Consider the following 19,414-nt stretch of genomic DNA (forward strand, 5'->3'; position numbering starts at 1 on the left):
TATAAAATTGCAAAATAGCAGTTCAGGTGGACCTGAAATTGAGGTTGAAGGACCTCCTAGGAGAGTGTACTGATGTCCCCAAAAATTGGATTGATCTGCTGGTCAGATCCAATTTAATTGCAGAAGTCCATAGACTCAATTTTCTCCCAAAAACAGAATAGCGCCCAGGAGAAGAGAGAATATTGATCGAGTGCACCTTTCTACAGTAGTAATCAGTCCACAAAATAAGAATAGAATCCAATGGCCGGATGAAAAATAATTGAAGAACTTGATGGCTTCAAAAAAAAATCCAGAATAGGAGTCGACAGAAGTTATCTTCATATATCTTGACCACGTTCCATTAATCAGCAAGGTATGGTAGTAGAAAGCCCCAGTTTATCTTTGCATCATCATCAACTAGGGCTGTAGATAGCATGGAGGCAGCATAGGCTGCTGCAACAAAGAAACGATAGCAGTCCTTGAATCGACTATCAAATCAGCAGGTAAATGAAGATGCTGACTGGTTATTAGTGCTCTGATGCCATATAACAATATCAGAAACTAGAATCCAGTAATCACCCAAGAGAAAGAGAGAGGAAGAAGAGGGAGAGACTGCAAAAGAGAATAGCAGAATTGTTGGCTTTGGCAGTCCCCCTTTAACGTGTTTATATAAGATCCAATTACATGAAAAAAAAGGAAAGTCTAGAAGCTTTCCAATTCCTAAATACAATTGGAGTCAAATCTAACTAGATTAGAAATCTACTCTAATTAGGAACAATAACTAAGTAAGAAGCAAACCAACCTACCGCCTACTGCCCATAAACACATAAACATATGTACCCCAACGGTACATATGGGTCACGTTTTAACAGTTCTTTTGAACTACATGAGGAATTCAACCAGCTACTTCATTTACCCCAAAAAAAAACAAAAAACCAGCTACTTCAAAATTTGGAAAGGCCTTTGACCATGCAACCCTCATTATGCATCTCCGTTTGTAATTGTCAGACGAGCTGATGCAGTAGCATTAGAGTGGCTCACTCAGCAGGAGTTCAATAAAAGAGTGGAACTATGGACCATCCAAGTGTTCAAATTTCCAAATGCAGAGTTTAGTATGTCATATCCAACAATTTGCCGATGACACCCCAATTTCCTGCCATGCCTCTGATTCACAAATTAGATACCTCATGTTTACCCGCCATGCTGTGGAGATGTTCTGGACAGCAAATTAACTTCAATAAAAAGCAAGTCACCCAATGTAGGTGTAACAGGTTGGAATAGAGAAACCAGAAAACCGAGAGAGAAGAGAGAGATAGAGATGAAGAAAGGAAGAGGGGACTGACTAGTTATGTTGGATCGAACTAGCAATTCCCACCCCCCCCACACACAATAGCTTTATTTATAATAACTCAGATTACACAGAAGAAAGGATTCCTTAACCTACTAGGGATCATAAATAGAAACCTAGTCACAATAGGAAATCAAACTAGGACTCAAGCTGACATAAACTAACTCTAATTAGAATAACACTAATCATAACAGCAATAGGACTGAAGTGTATCCCGATTAGAATAAGGAATATTCAAATCAAGATACTAGACACTTAACCCTAGGCTGCCGATATACACTCTTAACACTCCCCTCAAGCAGGAGCATACAAATCACCTAACCCAGCTTGGAACAACTTCATAACAGCAGCTCTCACAAAGTGATAATCAACTTCAATGTGCTTGGTCCTCTCATCAAACACCGGATTACTTGCAATATAAATAGCAACTTGATTATCACAAAACATCTTCATAGGTTAAGTGACTGGAAATCCCAACTAATCTTCTATACTGATGTATATCTTTATAATCTTCACTCTCGCTGGAACCAAACTTTTGATGAGGAACCATGGGAATATCTGCCGGTATATCTGCCGGTTTAGAAGCAAGCATTCCAGTTAGGGGTGGAAGTTTGGCCTTGTCGGCCCGAACCTGCCCTGAGCCCGAATAGGGTCTGGGTTGAGATATTTGGCCCTAAGAGCGGGTCAGGGCTGGAAATTTCTGGCCCTGAGTCAGGGTCGGGTCGGACTAGGGTTGAGGCCTCGGGCTAAGCCTAGCCCGACCCTGTTTTAAGTTATATGATAAAATATATATTTGTATAATATATATATTATAAACTTTAAACGTCACCCACATTTTGTTATATAATATATTATATATGAAGACAATAAGTGTATAATACATTTATTACAGTGTTATTTTACGTAAAATTGATAACTTTTTCCCCGGCCCATTCCACTCCATACATTTCCTTCCCCCTCCTCATGATCAGGGCCAATCAGGGTCAGCCCGGCCTGACCCTGAGGGCAGGTCAAGGTTGGATTTTTCTAGCCCTGAGTCAAGGTCGGGTCGGGCCTGGGCCCAGCTAAGGGGACTTGGGGTTGGACTAGGGTTCTATAAAGCCCGGCCCAACCCGACCCTGTTGCAGCCCTAATTCCAGTTTCAGCTAGAAGATCAAGTACATATTTCCTTTGTGAAAAACTAACTCCTTTCTTGCTCCGTAGAACTTCAATACCAAGAAAATATTTGAGAGAACACAAGTCTTTCATCTAAAAATGCAGATGAAGATAGGATTTAACTTGAGCAATACCCGAAGCATCGTTACCAGATATAATAAATCATCCACAAAAACGACCATCACTACAACTGAGAGAGAAGAGATATAGAAAATAGAATTGGAGAAGTAGCTGGTGACTCAGGTCTACTGGCAGTCTTTCCGCTTCCTATCTTGGCCCACTCCTCGGTGCTGATTATAGTTCCATGGCTATTTGGCACCTGGTGCCTGGTTGTGGAGAGGTCCATGAAGATACCGGCAGGTTGCAAGAGAAGTTAGATCCACATTAGCTATAAACTAGGAAGTACTGAATCATAGGTGCTGCCACAGAGCATAAGTTTTATTAATATAAGTAGCTTGAGGGGTAATTTTGTAGTTTTATGAAGAAAAAAGTGGTTTTAACCGGGGAGACAGTTTTCTTTGCTTTTTTTTAGGTGTGGGGGGGGGGGGAATTCAGGTTAGTTTAAGAAAATTAGAAAGTGTTTTAAATAGTTAGAAACTAGCAGCCAATACCCAATATGACTTCCTATTTTCAGCTCTAAACCTAGTTCTAATTAGCCTCTCCTGCGAAGCAGGGGTAAGGCTGCGTCCATTTGCCCCTCCCAGACCCTGCAGTAGTGGGAGCCTTGTGCACTGGGATGCTCTTTACCATAGTTCTAATTCTTAAAGTGGTGCAAATCCAAGGGGCTGGGGGAAGGGAAACTGTTCGAATATCAGATTGAGAACATAATGCTTGGATGAGCATAGTCTCACCTCAAGCCTCTATTTATTGCTGAAAAAGAGAACAATCAAAAAAGGAATTGAACAAGGGAATCCCACTCTAAGTAGGAATCCAACTAACCTATACCTGCACTCCAAATTAGAGTACAGTTACAGAAGTCTACCCATTCCAGAATTCCCCACGAATTCTGGATTACATAAGGAAAAACATAAATTAAGTAAACAACGGAAAAAGACCAGAATACCCCCACGGTATTCTGGTATTACGCAAGAGAACAAAAAACAAAAGAAACCCTAATTCAACAGAAACCTTGTGGTTGAGTTTACTATGCTTTGATTCGAGCAAAAAAAAAAGAATCTTTTCTGTTCTCCATCAAGATTTGACTAATTTGATGATACCATATTGTTCTTCAACCTCACTTCCTTGTCAACCTTAAAATCCATTCCTTTCATGTTCTATCACATACCGATAATGCAAGACCTAAATCTTAGATGCCTTATCTGAAACCTATGCTCCTCAAAGGCTCAAATACTTAGAACAAGTGCCATATCACGTCAGATACTTCTATGATCCATTTAAATATGTTCCCTTAAAATATCATTCAGCCACTTAACAATGACACATGCTTGCCATAACTAACTAGAGAGTTTGAAACCAAAATCAAGTTTCTCCTTTCAATGCAAACCCCGCAAACCCTACCGAACCACTCGAAACTGCATAGACGCACAAACAAGCCTAATTGGTGTACGGTCATAGTGTCACACATCGTTCACCAACATAACTGATCAAATTTTGCACCTTATAAAGTAACACATCAGAAAAGAATTATAACAACAGACACTTGACTGGTTGATGGTCTAAATTTCGTAAGGACACTCATATATGACTAAATAGTGTATATTGGCAAAAGATGAATAGAAAGCCAAAAGTAAGGCATGACCAGTCACAACTCATAACTTAAGTGAATCTTTCATATATTAGAGGTTTTCAAACTTCCATTTCAAATAGCCAAAATCTGATAGATAAATAATAGCAACTTCATTTCAGACCATATAAAGAGACTAACATATTACAAGAGTTCCAATGTCACTAAGGCACCAAGGAGGGGGGAAAAAATCCTCACTGCATGATTCAAAGATGAGCCAGGACTATGATATGAAAAAACGAATCCGAATCGGCGGAATTGGCCGACACGAATCAGAATCAACCATCCAGGTCCGATTCCACCCGATTCCTCAACCCATGAACTGAGTCGAACGATCCTATCCGGGCCAATCTGGATCAGCAAATCACCTGATTCAACCCTGCAACTTTAAAAACTTTCAAACCGAACCCGAGACCTCATTTCTTGCGATTTCGCACTCATTTGGCCACCTCAGAGGTTCAAACTTGGGAAGAGGGGTCGTTTTTGGCCGATCTACGCACCCATAGCCTCCAAATAGACCAAAACCGTCAGACTTGGGAGATCTAAAAGGGGTTTTCGGATTAGGGAAACATTCCATGCAATCCGAGGTAAAACTCAACTATTTCCCTTTTTGTGAATTTTAGAAGAATGAGATGTATGTAGTACAGTTGGATTTTTCTTTCTTTTTTTTTTTTTTTGGAATTTTTTAATCTTTTGCAATTTTTATTTTTTTATTAATTTTTTGGATTCATTTATTGGCAGTGAATCGACCAATCTGAATCGACATGACCCGTGTTTTAAAACCTTCTCCATGGCCCCATTTGATTTGATATAAGATATTGAAAACAGACTTTACAAGACACTTCTAAAGGAAACAAGACATGCAATTATAAATCTTAAGTTATCTTCCAATAAAGCTGATGGTTCCTAAATTTTATGTTATCCATAAAGCTGATAATGTTGTAAGTGCAACATAACACAAATTCTTTGGAAATGGAGGCTAAATTGCATAATACAGATGCCAAAGTGCAGCACCTGAAAGCATTATTCCAATTTTTGGGAAGAAATAAGCATCAATGGGAAACTTAAAAATCAAGACTGCATGAAACTTGCAATAAAGATTTACCTCAACTCACAAGTCAATGATTAGAGTTTTTGCTGATTAGCTTTTTTGCCTGCTAGAATACGAGATATCTGGAGACCCCTGCTGAATGCATCATTAAAGAGGATCCTTGTTTGCATAGCCTGTAACCCTGGTAGCCATGAGACAAGTGCCACAGGAGCCATGACAATAACTGCAAAGAGTATATCATAGAGACGTGCGAGGGCAACTATAGTCTCCCACACCACAGTAGATTGCAAAAAAGGCCTGAGTACTTGGGCTATGGATATGAGACCCCAACCAGTGGGTATGAATGCCATGAAGCTTGTGAGAATATCCAGAAATTCAAAAGGGGTGAACTCCAGCAACACAACTACCACAAGTACTATGAGCACAATGACAAGGAACTGAACCAGCCGGTAGTAAATGTGTTCTTTCGCAGCATACTTGTCTCGAGCATATGCTATTATCACAGAGATGCCAACAGCTACAACCATGTAGATCCAAGATAACAAGTAAACGGCAATACTAGTGTTTCCTCCAACAATGCGCAGCTGGTATACAATCCCATACTGAAAAAAAAAGAAACGAACATCTAAAATTATCTCCAGTAATTTTCCCCAGAGTCCGGTAGTCTTAAAATGGTCCTGTTCCTCATACCACCATGTCTCCCAGCTTTGTTCTGCTTTAGTGAACACCCCACCACTATACCATATCCAGTTCATAAAATCATCCCAATCATATACAGTCTTCAACCAATCAAAGCCCGAGGGGTTGAACACAAAGGGAGCCATGATCCATGACACTACCAAGAACCAACTTGAGATTGTCAAGGCTATATAAACAAAAGTGTTCTTAGCTATACTACTGTGCGAAGCATAAACTGTCAGTATCACCCCAAGCTCAATCGCTTTCACAAAATGACTACGAGCATAAAGTCTATAGTTCTCAGCAAAGCTCTTATGTTCCACGACAAAACCACGCCCCGTGGCTCGATACTTCGCACCACCATGAAGGATGGTCCGGCCAAAGAAATGGGTACGAGTTCCCATAGAAAATGTGTAAAAAACGGATGAAAGCTGGAGCTGCATCGTCAAGAAATCCCAAACTGCAGGAAGGAACCCATGCTCAAGTGAATTTTCCACAATCATTGGGAGGGCAGTGAAAAGACCCATCTGAATGATGAACTGCTGATTCAGGATTGTGCCAAGTGCTTTATTATTGTTAGAATTCTGCATCATCGCACTCTCAATGCCACTTAGAGCAAGATAAAGGCGCCCCCATAAAAATGCATAAACAGTCAAGACCACCACCATCGTGTTGAAAAAGAATCCAACAGTGGTATAAAAGAATGAGAGCATCCGGAAGAAGTCCAGCCTATGCCCCAACCGGTAGACATCCCTGCTCAAAACCTGCTCACCGTTGCCGCTGGCAACCTTGGCCTCAAACATTGATATCTGATTAAATCCAACATCCCTTCCCTTACCAACCTGGATGTATTCATGATGTGTCACATTGCCACCCCGCAATGTGCAATTGAATCCCGCAAATATGTCTTCACTGATGTTGATGACCCTGGAAGCCTTGCTAATGCCACCACGAGTCAAGAACCAGAATCTATCAAAGACATCCGGGTGGCCATAATGCATTCGAACCTTCAGAGGGTTTGCCAAAACACGTTGTCCCAAGGTTACAAAGCTCATCTCTTGTGCAGACATGAACCAAGCAAGTGAAGAGACAGAACCAGTGAAGATATGTTCACGGACTCCCAAGATTGTGGGTTTACGGATACCATAGTAGGTTTTGAATTCCTCCAATAGGTTCCGCATCTTGAGTGCCTCCTCAAAATAGTTGTCTTGGTTCATATCAATGGTCTGAACAGCATCACCACGAGTAAAGATAATAGCATGGTTCTGATTTTCTGGCTTACCCTCTCCAAGCTTCAAAGGACCAGGCAACCTGATCCGGTAGATTTCAACCTCCTTCTCCAACTGTGTATCATACTTCACAAGGACAGAGTAATACTCCACCTGATCCCTACCCGTGTGGACCTCATCAACATAGGCAACTCGGAGGGCCTCATTGTTTTTCATCAGATATAAAATCTCCTCACCGCGTTGGTCTTTCCCTTTTTGAACCCCATAGATCTGGCAGCTGACCACATATACATATTTCATCATAGCAGTCCCATATTCATGGCCTTTATATAACAGATTCACCGCACTACCTGCCCTGCTAAGCCTCCGGGAAGATGGTGACCTACTTGTGCCCAGACCATCCACTGCACCATCAAGCCTCATTGAACCAAGAGATGACCCTGCCCTGACGTCCATCTCTGATGCAGAATCAAGAAAGGCAAGCATCTTGAGAGCCTTGTAGTAATACATCATTCCCCTTACAGTGCGAGATAGCGTCTGACCTCTGTATGACGCCCAATGGCGGAGCTCTCTGAGTTTGGTTGTCCATATCTCATTGTCATCCTCCATTCCGTCTCGTCGCATCCGCTCCATGAAATTATTCCACTCATCATCATAAATCTTCTGCAAATAAAACAAGATAGATATGCCATCTTCATTCTCACTCCTCAGCTGTTCTCTGCTGTAAACGACATCTTCACTGTAGTAAGGAGTAAGGACGCTGAAAGCCAACATTTTCTCAACTTGGGGAGCGTGGGGCATGTTCATGAAGAGGGAGTTACTAAAGAATGCAATCCGCCGTCTTGCCTCAAGATTCTTTGGAAGATTGTTCATTGAATCTCTAGAGGTAAGAATTGTAAGCAAACGCCGTAACTTCCGATAGAAGTCAGCATTTTCAACACTGGGCAACTCCACAGCATTCTCAAATAGTAGCTCTGTGTTGGTGTTTGGCCTGCGAGGCACCAATCCATCTTGCCTCAGCTGCTCAATGGACCTCTTCACCTTTGGAAAATCCCGAATGAAAACCTCATATAGGGCCTGAAATACATTCACCACCTGGGTCATATCTTTCTTTGGCTTGTTAATTAGTTCAAAAAGGGTTATCAACTTGGAATGTATCTGCTGCAGTGCAGTAGTTTTGTACGTCTGTGTGAACTTCTCAATCTGAACCGCATGATCGATCTCTTGGAACAAATTTATAATGATTAAACGCTCTTCTGTGCCATCTTTGAGAATATCAACAAGCAAGTACTTAATGCTATCATAAGCTTCTATAACCGCACACCGCCTGTACTCGTTCTTGCAAATCTTCCTCCAAAGCCATCGGTCAGGTGCATCTACCAATTCTTTTGCCTGGCCAAGAGCAAGCAGCAGTTCATTGCGCAAGAGCAAACAGGGCCAACGGATGACCCTGATGTTCCAATAGTTTGGTGGCAATTCTAAAAGCTCAACTTCACGGTCACTAATGATATCTTCTTCCCTAAATGTTGCGATTATTTCATTCCACAACAGTGCAAACCTGTACGCCTCTACCTGGTTTGATTCAATCTTCTTGAAGGGCCTGCCCAGCCCATATCTCAGCTTCAGTCTGCGAATGGCATCAAGTAACTTGCTCTTCAACGTCCCCTGAGTATTCAATAACTGCTCTTCCGGCATGAGATTGAACTGCATTGCGCTTGAGAAGAATTGGAACCTCAGCCTAAACTGCTCGACATTCCGAATCTCACCCAAGTGTGAGAACAAACCAACCATAGCCCCAACGAAGGATGAGAAGACTGAGTACCATATCTGCAGATCCATCAGGTAGACCAAGATAACAGGAAGCCATAACAGTCCAACAGCAAACCTATTCGTGTCACTGAAGAACTCGTGCCATTTGAAATGTATGCCCTTGAGCTTCAAAACAGCTCTGGTTGGGGCGACCATGGGCTTGATCTGGAGGAAGTAACTGAAGGTGAACTTGGAAGCCAGAACCACAATCCAGAACAGGGTATATTTGATGTTATCCACAAGCCCTTCCCTGAGACCACGAGCCACAAAAGCCCGGGTCTGAAACCACCAAGTTAACACATAGAAGATCCTCCAATTAGTCTCCTCAAGCAAGTTCCTGATCCAGGGGAGAATGAAGAGTGCCAATGCCAATAGCTCTGGGACGATGAACACAAAGGCAGCCTCAAGAAAAGTTACCAGCCTACCGTTTGCTTCCGCGGACCACCTACGGTCCTGATACCTCTGAGACCAAATCCTTCCATAGAGAACACCGAACGCGACAGTCCATCCAATGGCAACAATGCTCTTCAAAACCATCCTCACCCCAAGCAACATCGTGTCCCTCGACACTCGACTGTACTGTGTACCAGCATCAAGCAGCGACTGAAGAAATCGAAGACCAGCCCAGGTGATGAAAAAGGTGAGCACCCTTACCTGCACATCACGGCTAGTCAACGCACCCCACGGGGTACTTTTTCCCTCCCAAGCAACGATAATGGCCGACTGAAGGAACAGTATGAGCAGAACCCAAAGCCGATCGAAGCTGCGATATACATTCCAGAACGACCTCTGTTCCACAAACCCAGTCTTACCCACACCCTTCTCCTTTTTAGTCGAGAAGAAGTTGCTGCTACCATCGATGGGCCACTTGAGTCGCTGGAAGCAGCGGCGGCTCCAGAAGAATTCATTAATGTCATCATAATTCCTCCATGCAGAGTGAGGGGCAGTCCCATTCCGACTGTTCTCGACCTCGTCACGAATAATCTTGTACATAGGGGTGACAACACGGTTCAAAAACGCATCTTCACCGGAGACTGAAGGGAGAGCAGCGCGACCGGTGTTTTCGTCAGTGTAGTCCTCGAGGATGCGAGTGAGCTCCATGGCCATGTGGTGGAAGATGTAGGTGATACATTCGGGAACGAAGCGAAGATTGGCGGCTTCACCCCAGATGAGGAGATAGAGGGAAGTGTAGAGGAGCTCACGGCGGACGTCAGTAATGGAGGGGTTACGGCGATCGGAGATCCAGACATTGGACTTGCGGCCGAGGTAAGAGCACCAGGAGGTGTAGTTCTTGAGAAGCTTTTTACGGAAACGGCGGAGGACAGTAGCGTCGAGAATGTCGATGTTGGTAGGAGGGGGTTGAAGTCGCATCTGAGCGTTAGCTAGGTGGAGGACCAGGTGCTCCCTCTGGTTGCGGACGTTGTCACGTTGGAAGCCGAAGAAAGCACCCAACCAGTCCAACAGGTCCATACCATCGCGCCAGTCGACAAAGGGGGGCTTCCGGAGTTCTCCGACTGTACGGAGGGCAGCGGCGGCCGCACGGACTTCAGGGTAACGGAGGGATGGGTGGTCGGCCAGGAGGTTGTGTATGGGTATGATGTTGTAGGGTTCTTCTTCCGGTGGTCCCCGGTAGGCGGTTGGTGGTGGTGGTGGTGGTGCTCCTCCGTTGAAGCCGTCGGCGGCGCGGGGGTTCTGACCGTAGTTGGATCCATATGTCTGACCACGTGGTGGAGGTGGGCGTCTCAGACTCATGGCATCGGAGTCGTCGATGTTACTCTGCGTTTTTCTGCTTTTGTGCCTGAGCTGGAGACACCGGCACAGGGAGAAAGGGTAGCGGACTACTAGGGCTTAAGAAGCGAATAACTGAAGATATACATTTGGCGTAACCGGTTTCAGGATAAGAACTGTAGAGATGCGAATAGATACGTACAGTGATGTTAGTAACAATATAATAATAGAAGTAGAAGCGTTTGAGAAATTTATTAAGATCCATCTTAAGATGTGACGTTGCGTCACCGCACCTACCAATACCAAGAGTGCATGACTTAACAAAGGTTGTTGTTCTTCTACCAAGAAAACAAACACTGCAGAAGTTTCTGTATTTGTATCACAAAGCTCGAAGACAAAAATGGGGGAAAGAGAAGGCGGTGGGAGTGTTAACTTAAGTGTGGAGACTTGTCTGAACTTTGATATTCCTAAACCTTAGGGCGTGTTTATTTGAAGGGTTTTTTTTTTTGAGAAAGATTCGACGGGATCTAGATTCTCTAATTTAAAATTATAACAAGAGAAAAGGATGGGTATCCGAAAGGAGAAAAGAGTCTCAGTTGGGTGTTGACATGTCAATAGAAGAATCCACATCACTAATGAGGAAGGAGGGGATTCAATTCAATGAAGAGATTACCTAATAAATGCGCAATGAGACCAGTGTGCGACACCTGGTAGAACCACAGAGGTCGTTCTATAGGATTTTTATCCACCCAGTGCACCATATGAGAATCCAACTATTAAAACATGGGTAATAGAGTTCTTTTATCTTCTCAAGTGTTGGGTGTATAGTTGAATTCTCAGATGAGGTGCACTGAGTAGTGCACCACACTAAGCATGACTGTAGTTTGATCATTTGATCAAATCCTCACAAGTACACCCGTGCTTGCCATGCACCACTATCTAGCTACCCCTACCTCTTGGCTTAGGATTTTGAAATCGCAGCTTCGAAGAAGATTGGAGAAGAGCCGATGGTTTTGAAATCGAAAAGAGAAAGAGAGGGCATTTCAAGAATATACTTCCAAAGAGCATCAAAAGAGTTTGCATTAGATTTTTTTGTAGGGAACGCAATACAGTATAAGCAAAAGAGTTGGTCATGTAAAATTCCTCTCCACTGTATAACCCATAATGGGTCAATAAAGTGAATATACAAGTATTTTTTTTGGTTTACGTCTCTTAAGAATTCAAATAAATTAATTTATCTGTAAATTTTACATAGTTTTCTATTATTTTTTCTTTCTCCCCTGACCATGCATGTCCCATGTGAATGATGATGTATACTATCAGATAAATAAATATATAATGGAACAGTTTTCCGTTACGTGAAGACGGTTCACCCACCATCCTAGGATTCACAAAACCCTCCTAGGGTTCTTGTATGTTCCAAAATACTCTTCCACCCCTTGATGAATGAGATCTCATTCACCGTGGGTGGAGGAAAACTATATCAAAAAAAAAAATAGATAATGTTGTTTTTTGCACCACCATTGGTATGGTGTGGGATTTCCCCACACTAGCGTAGGGAAAGTTCTCCCATAGTTTTAAATTTTCAAGTGGGGAGAGTTGACACATGTCAAAGAGACTGTATTTCAATGCACCACCCAAGGCAGGGCTTTATATGCTATGCGATAGGTTTTGGTATGTCAACATATTATGCCACATAGCAAGACATTAAGGGTGTCAATTTGGAATCGAAACCGACCATATAAAATCGTATTAATACAGGTTTGGTGTGGTTTTAGAATGGGAAATAAAATCTCTATTGATATGGTACGGTATTGGTTTCTAAGACAAAACCGTCGATATGTATCGATACCGTACCAAATTCCCTATAATGTATCAAATTTGTACCGTACCGAAGCTAAAGTGCATAACAAATATCAAACCCGCAAATTCAAAACCTAAGTTTTTATTCTTAATTTTAGTTGAAGCATGAAAGATATATATATATATTTTTTTTATTTTTTTTAATTTACATTTAAATTCTTGTTAATTATTCTCTTTTCATACATCTCAATGTACAATTCTTTCAATCATTGACCCTTTTTTATCGCTATTGATATCTTTTAAGAAGAGCTTGGTTCGAACTCCTGAATCTATGGTATCCATAGCTGTAAAGCAAGTATAAATCATAATCACAAGAAGCAAGTATTGATGCTCTTTCATCTTCAATTCTTCTATTGTATTGTCTTCATCACCATTGTAAGTTGTACTTGAAAGTGGAATGTTGAAATGGCTCAATCAAATCAAAATTTCCGAGAATTAATGGATTCTTTGATAATGAGTTGTGTCAATACCAAAACCGATTTTAATATTGCATACAAACTGTTTTTAATCGATATTAAAACTAAATTATACTAAATCGATATTAAAAATACAGTTTGTATTTGATACGATACATTGAGTATTGCCTCCATTTATTATATATACACTAGAAAGTAGAAACTACATCCTTTGGCTTATCTAGAGAATGGTCCCAAAGACTTGGTTGCAAAATACAAGAGATATAATGCGTTCACATGGGTTTATCACTTTAGATGCCTTTTTCCTCCTTTCGAGGAGAACATTTGAATCCACAAGCAAATGAGTTGCTTTAAGAACACTAGCTTTAACCCTTTGTTTCCTAATTAGAGTCTTAAATCTCGATTCACTCAATTAATATGTTTTTTCAGCCAATAGATACAATTCTCTCTCTCTCTCTCATGAGGTGGAGCGTAGGAGATGTAGAAATTAGAATCTGTCGTTTTAACTTTTCCCCCAATAAACATAAAAATGAGGAAGTAGCTTTCTATCCCCAAGTAAGGCCTATTGGCCTACATGAGCACTACCATGTTTCTATCTTTCCTCCTCAAAACAAAGGGGTGGAGTTGTCTTTTCATATGAGGAGGAGAGGTAGACTCATCACCAAGGTTCAAAATCTAGGTATAGAATTCGGTATCGGTCATGGCTGAAACCTTTTCGGATCGGTCAAAAAAACCCCAAAACCATATTTTTTTTATAGATCGGGTCATGTATCGGCCAAAGTTGGTGGGTGTTGTGATCTCAGGATCAATTCGGCCGATATTATCCAAATCGGATTGATCAATATCAGTTGGTATCAGTCAGTATCGGGCAAGATAATATTAAAAAAAAGAACTTAAAAACTTTAAAAAAATAAAAAAATATTCAGTTGGATCAGTCAAGGATCGGATCAGATCGATTGATCCAACCGAGTTGCCGAGTTGACCGATCCAAGGAACGATCCAGTCAAACATTTTCGTATCGATCTAATATTGGGATTGGCCTCAATCGATACCGATCCGATCCAAGATTAGGAACCATGCTTATCACTCATGGAAGTGCTGGGGTAGGCCACAGTCCTGGGCAGAACTCCCAATGGAAAAAGAATATTATTTTGGGTTACTCTTCAATCTTAACATGAGAAAGTGTCCTTTTTCTACCCAAAAGAAAAAGGAAAGAGTATCCTTTAACTCAAACCAGACGATACGTTCCAAAGAAGGGATTAGTTAAATATAGTTTCGTCCCTAACACTTTTCTTACTAAAATATGAAAAGGAAAAGCACCTGTCTCTATCTCTATCATATTTTTTTTCACTTGAAAAGACTATCCAGTCCCTTCTATCCCACCCCTCCCATTCATGGTTTGAGGAATCAGTATTGGATCGGTAGGATTGGTTGATTCGCATCAGTACACCGATACTGATTCCTGATAGATCAATACGGATAACAGAACAAGGGTAAAAATTTAAATTTTTTTAAGGAAAATTAACACATACCACCCCTGAGGTTTGACGAAAGGATATTTTCACCCCAGTTTTGGAAAATTCTGCGTACCCCCTGAGGTTTGCAAACGGTAACAAATAAACCCATTCCGTCAATTCATGACTAACAGTGTTAAAAATATAAAGTGAACTGACAAAATTGCCCATGTAAGAAAACATTAAAAAAAAAAAACATGCAACTCATCTTCCCCAAACGATTTGGGGAAGATGAGTTGCAGGTATCCTGAAACTCATCTTCCTTCCTTTAGAATTGAATGTGGAAGTTGAAAACAAGAAATGTAATACTGCGGCATAGCTGCTTGGGAGAGAGAGAGAGAGAAAGGAGGAGAGAGGATAATTTGGGGTCCATTTTTCTTCCACGAGATGAGTTGCAGGTAAGTTGCAGGTTTTTTTTTTTCTGTACACAGACTACTTATGTAGAATAAGAGGTGAAAGAAATGAATTTATGCCCAGCATATCCACAAATATATGCAAGGATATAGTGCACATATCTTTCAAATATTTGAGATTATCAATGTTCTTTCGAGAAATCATGGCACCAAGGCTATATCACACAGAAACGCACGATTGGCCTGAAACACAATGGAGGCAGTCCCTGAACCAGGGGAAGTACCAGAGAGGGCACCGTCTTCCTCTTCCTTCTTCTTCTCCATCCTTTCTTTTCTCATGACCGAAGTCCCCAAAACCTAACACCATCTTCAATTTGCCAATAGCCGAAACCGTTCCACACCATTTCTTTTCATTCTTCTTCCCATCTCCACCGATTGTAGCAAACACGACCAAAACCCTATTTCTTTTTATAAGAGCTAATCTGAAAATCTGACATTTCAGCTATTACATCTGAATCGGCTATGAATGTCGTAATCGCAGATCTCCACTGAATGAGAGACGTCCCCATCCTGCCCAAGCTTCTCCGCAAAGAAACGGCTCCGACCGGCGAGCACATGGCAATGGACGTTCATAGAAATGTTAAAGTCATCTTTGGAGCTGATGGTCAGCTTCACATCATCTACACTCTCACCATTGAGGTTGTGAAATGGAGCTCCAGTCAAGATCTTGGAAACCCTCTTCTGGAGAAGGGTTGGAGGGAGAAGAACAAGGAGAAACCCTAGAAACTATCCTTAAAGGAGAGAAACAGAGAGATTGGTCTGGAATGAAACCCTGATTTATCATTGCTTCTTCTTTTTTATTTTTGATGGGACCTGATTTATCATTGCTGAAACCTCTCTGGATTTCAGTATATTCTTAGCCGCCATGGTGAGGGAGACAACTCTGTTGTTAAAGCTCAGAAACTCTTCTGTCCAGACTCCACCCCTAGAGTCGAGAGAGAGAGAAGGAACTTCATTGAGAAAGATCTGTGAATAGAGGGAAAGGAAGGAGAGTGAGTCAGGATCGGTTCCATAGTGTTCCATACCTGCAACTCATCTTCCCCAATCGATTTGGGGAAGATGAATTGCAGGTTTTTTGTTTTTTCTTTACAAGGGTAATTTTATCATTTCATCCCATGTTTTTAACACTGTTTAGTCATAAATTAACGGAATGGGTTTATTTGTTACCATTTGCAAACCTAGGGGGGTATGCAGAATTTTCTAAAACTGGGGGGTGAAAATATCCTTTCGTCAAACCTTAGGGGTGATATGGATACAAGAATAAATCTGTCCAATTCAAACTAAGAATGGATCATCTGCATGTACGTGCATATGAATGTAATCTTAGAGCCAATCACATGTTTATTTTATTTTTATAAATACCCCTCCTCTTGTAAATGGTAAAAATAGGACATGTAGTTGTCTCTCACATGTAAATGTACCTATACGTACATGCAAAGGAACCAAACTCATTCCAACTAATCAATACTGATTACTAAAACCCTGAACTGGGCGATGTGCCTAACCTTCTCGCAATATAAAATTCTAAGTATGAAAACTTGAGGACTTCTACTTTGCCCGACCTCATGTTGTTAAACGGACCATTGAAAATCTAAGAATTTGACATGGGTATACGAGTACCATGGGTTACATAGATGTAGACATGCAAGGGATTGTATGGATATGATCTATCTAAAACATCTCCAAGGTAGTCAACGATTGAATTTACCATTTGATCCTCCCATGTAATAGAATTAGGTGTCCCAAGTCTCGACTATGGACCCCTTACCTCCTCTGCAACAAAGGAAATTTTTGCATATATTATATTGGGCAAGAGTTCTCTATGGGGAGCATGGTCCTTACACGCATGGGGCCAATGAGAGAGCACGTAACGCATCAACAGGACGGTTATTAATGGCATTCATGGGGTTGGGGCTGTCGATACTCTCCCCCCCCCCCCCTCCCCAACTCTGTGTTGGGTGTTGGGCGCAGGATGACACTCCCCCACAACGAACTTTTCTTGTACCATATTATACTATATCTATGGTATGAACTATGAACTATCTTTTTTTATTTCCAAAAAAAAAAAACCCTTTCTTGGGATTTACCAAAAAAAAAACTATCCTTTTTTGGTATATTTTTTTATTTGACCAGAACACCCTTTATCATTTTCAAATTCTCTTTTGGTCACTCTCCTCTTTCACGTCTGTTTCCTTTTCTCAATGGATCTGTATATGAAAGATTGTTTATGACAAAGAAAAGAGGGTCGGGAGTTCCTAAGCCATTGCACTTTTATTTATTGGTATTTGTGGATTGCAAGGAATGACTTGGTGTTTGGGACATGAATATATGACAGCTAAATGATGTGATTGTATCTGTGCAAAAACGCTTTTCTTGATTTCAATGAAGCACTGTCATCTCAAATTTTGATTTCTGCACAAGATAACCGAACTCCAAATGCAGTTATCCATTGATGGTTTCCTGTACCTATAGCTGATTTCAAGATAAACTATAATGCAAGCCATGTTCCTAATACCACAACTAGTGGATTGAGATTCATTGTTCGAAATCATCAAGGGTAATGCAAATTTGTTTTGTCTTTCTCCTTTTACATTCAACACACATATTATCGATTTATCGGTCAGGCAATGGCTATTCGGAGTTGGCTTTGCTCGAATTCATTTCAGAAGATTTTAACAGGTTGATTGTGGAATCAGATAATATAGATGTTATTTCTTTTCTCCGTAGGAATGATGCACAATCTCCACTGGAGATCAGATCAATTCTGGAAGATATCATGCAATTTTTTATAAAATTTTGAATTTGTTCCAAGGGAGACTAATGCTGACTCTCTTCCTAGGAGGACATTGTTGGTAACGTGTACGATAATTTGACCAAACTACAATCCATGAATTATAGAGATAGTGTCATGCTCCTTATGTGCTGCATGTTATGATGAATAAATCACCCATTCCCCCACATAGGGGTTTTGGGGCTTTTGGATTCCCCCCCCCCCAACCACCCAAAAAAATTCTCTCCCTGGATCACCACTCTCTCTCTCTCTCTACATTGTGTTTTATCTCAAACTTCATCAACCCTTATCACTCAACTTGTCTTCTTCAAACTCTTTCTAATAAAAACACGGGGAAATTAATGGGTGGGGATTTAAGAACTTTCCAACTTTTTGTGAGAGACCCTTTCACATACACGATTTACACGACCATATATGAAAACTTTTACCAAAAAACAAAGAAAAAATTAAGACTCTATCTACTATGACAACAATGGCAATGAAAGCGATGGATGTCGTGAAAGGCTTAAACTTGCAAGGATACATGGGTCGGTGGTGCGATATTGCGTCTTTCCCCTGCAATGGCAATCAAATATTATCTTATCTACATCTCTTTCCCACCTTTGTCCTCTCTCTTATTGTCGACTTTCTTTGTCTCTCATGAATTAGAATTGGCTCTTGCCATTCTAAATCCTTTAAACAATCTTAAGGGATAAGAGGTGACATGGACTTTCCATATAGAAGCAAATCACACCAACTAAATCCTAAAAGTGTGCCTAATGCATTAAGGAATGATTAATATTGTTTGAATTTTAATAAACAATAATCTTCCTTATCATCGTCTCCCTAATAATTGACATGAAATCACATCTCCCATTAAGATTCCAAATCCAATGGTGGTACTCTTGAAGATGATGACCAACATAATTACAACTTACAAGCTAACAAAATGGGCTAATCTAAAAAGGGAAGGGCAGGGTAGGATCACATTGGAATTCCACTTAGCATGTCATGTGTCAGCTCAATGTCACGTTCTCAATGTGGTATTTACCAGTACATGTACACCTAAATAAGTGAAACTAAAGTCTCTTTTTTTATACAATATCACATGATAAACTATAGAGCATAGACTCACCCTTAACAAGGAGCACCTAATATAACTGTCACAACGCTTGAAGCATAGTGATTGAATGGTTCAACGTTGCATTGTATGGTAAGGATCAATGTTGTTTTCTTGCATGGTTGTAGATCATAGTATTATAGCGAAGCTAGATTGTTGAGTTTGAGTTGAGTTTTGACTGGAGCAAAACTTTAGTCTATAAAAAATGCATTTTCAAAGATTCTATAATTTTGATTAGACCTTTAAAACATTTACAAAATTGTTTGTGTAAATAAATTTTAATAAATAATGTTAATTTTCAAATCCTTGCAAATAATTTTACCGAAATGCCATTAAATCCGGATTTATGTCCAATCAGTTATAGACATTCTATCTCTTTGATAGTTTCCCAATTAAGGCAGTGGATTCCATGTTGGGCATCTCTCTCAAATACAATCAAACACTGTGGATCCAGTCATGGTTTAAAGTATTACACTATATCGTATAAGTTGATACGAATCGGTATCGTAGGGTATCGATACACCACAGTGAGATACATATCTTTTTTTTGAAAAAAAATGATATCGATAAGTATCACAATGTATTGGCTGACACGGT

At 40.7% G+C, this 19,414-nt stretch overlaps 1 protein-coding gene and 1 non-coding gene across 4 annotated transcripts in view; both read right to left on the reverse strand.

Moving 5' to 3' along the window:
• Positions 1–10,814, reverse strand: part of LOC122653171 (callose synthase 12-like) — a 27,620-nt gene extending 16,806 nt beyond the window's left edge. For 2 of the 3 annotated variants that reach the window (XR_006331720.1, XM_043847111.1), the window contains exon 1: positions 5,332–10,814. Coding sequence is in view for 2 of the 3 variants with exons in the window: in XM_043847111.1 (XP_043703046.1) it covers positions 5,352–10,745 (5,394 nt within the window). In the remaining variant the exon portion in view is untranslated. The remainder of the gene's footprint in view (positions 1–5,331) is intronic. The other variant, XM_043847112.1, reaches the window with a different exon arrangement.
• On the reverse strand, positions 7,628–7,708 carry LOC122653308. The gene has a single exon (XR_006331743.1). It is a non-coding gene; the product is annotated as a small nucleolar RNA J33 (small nucleolar RNA).
• Positions 10,815–19,414: the final 8,600 nt, after the last annotated feature.

This window comes from Telopea speciosissima, chromosome 2, assembly GCF_018873765.1.
Source record: "Telopea speciosissima isolate NSW1024214 ecotype Mountain lineage chromosome 2, Tspe_v1, whole genome shotgun sequence".
In the NCBI taxonomy this organism is placed as follows: domain Eukaryota; kingdom Viridiplantae; phylum Streptophyta; class Magnoliopsida; order Proteales; family Proteaceae; genus Telopea; species Telopea speciosissima.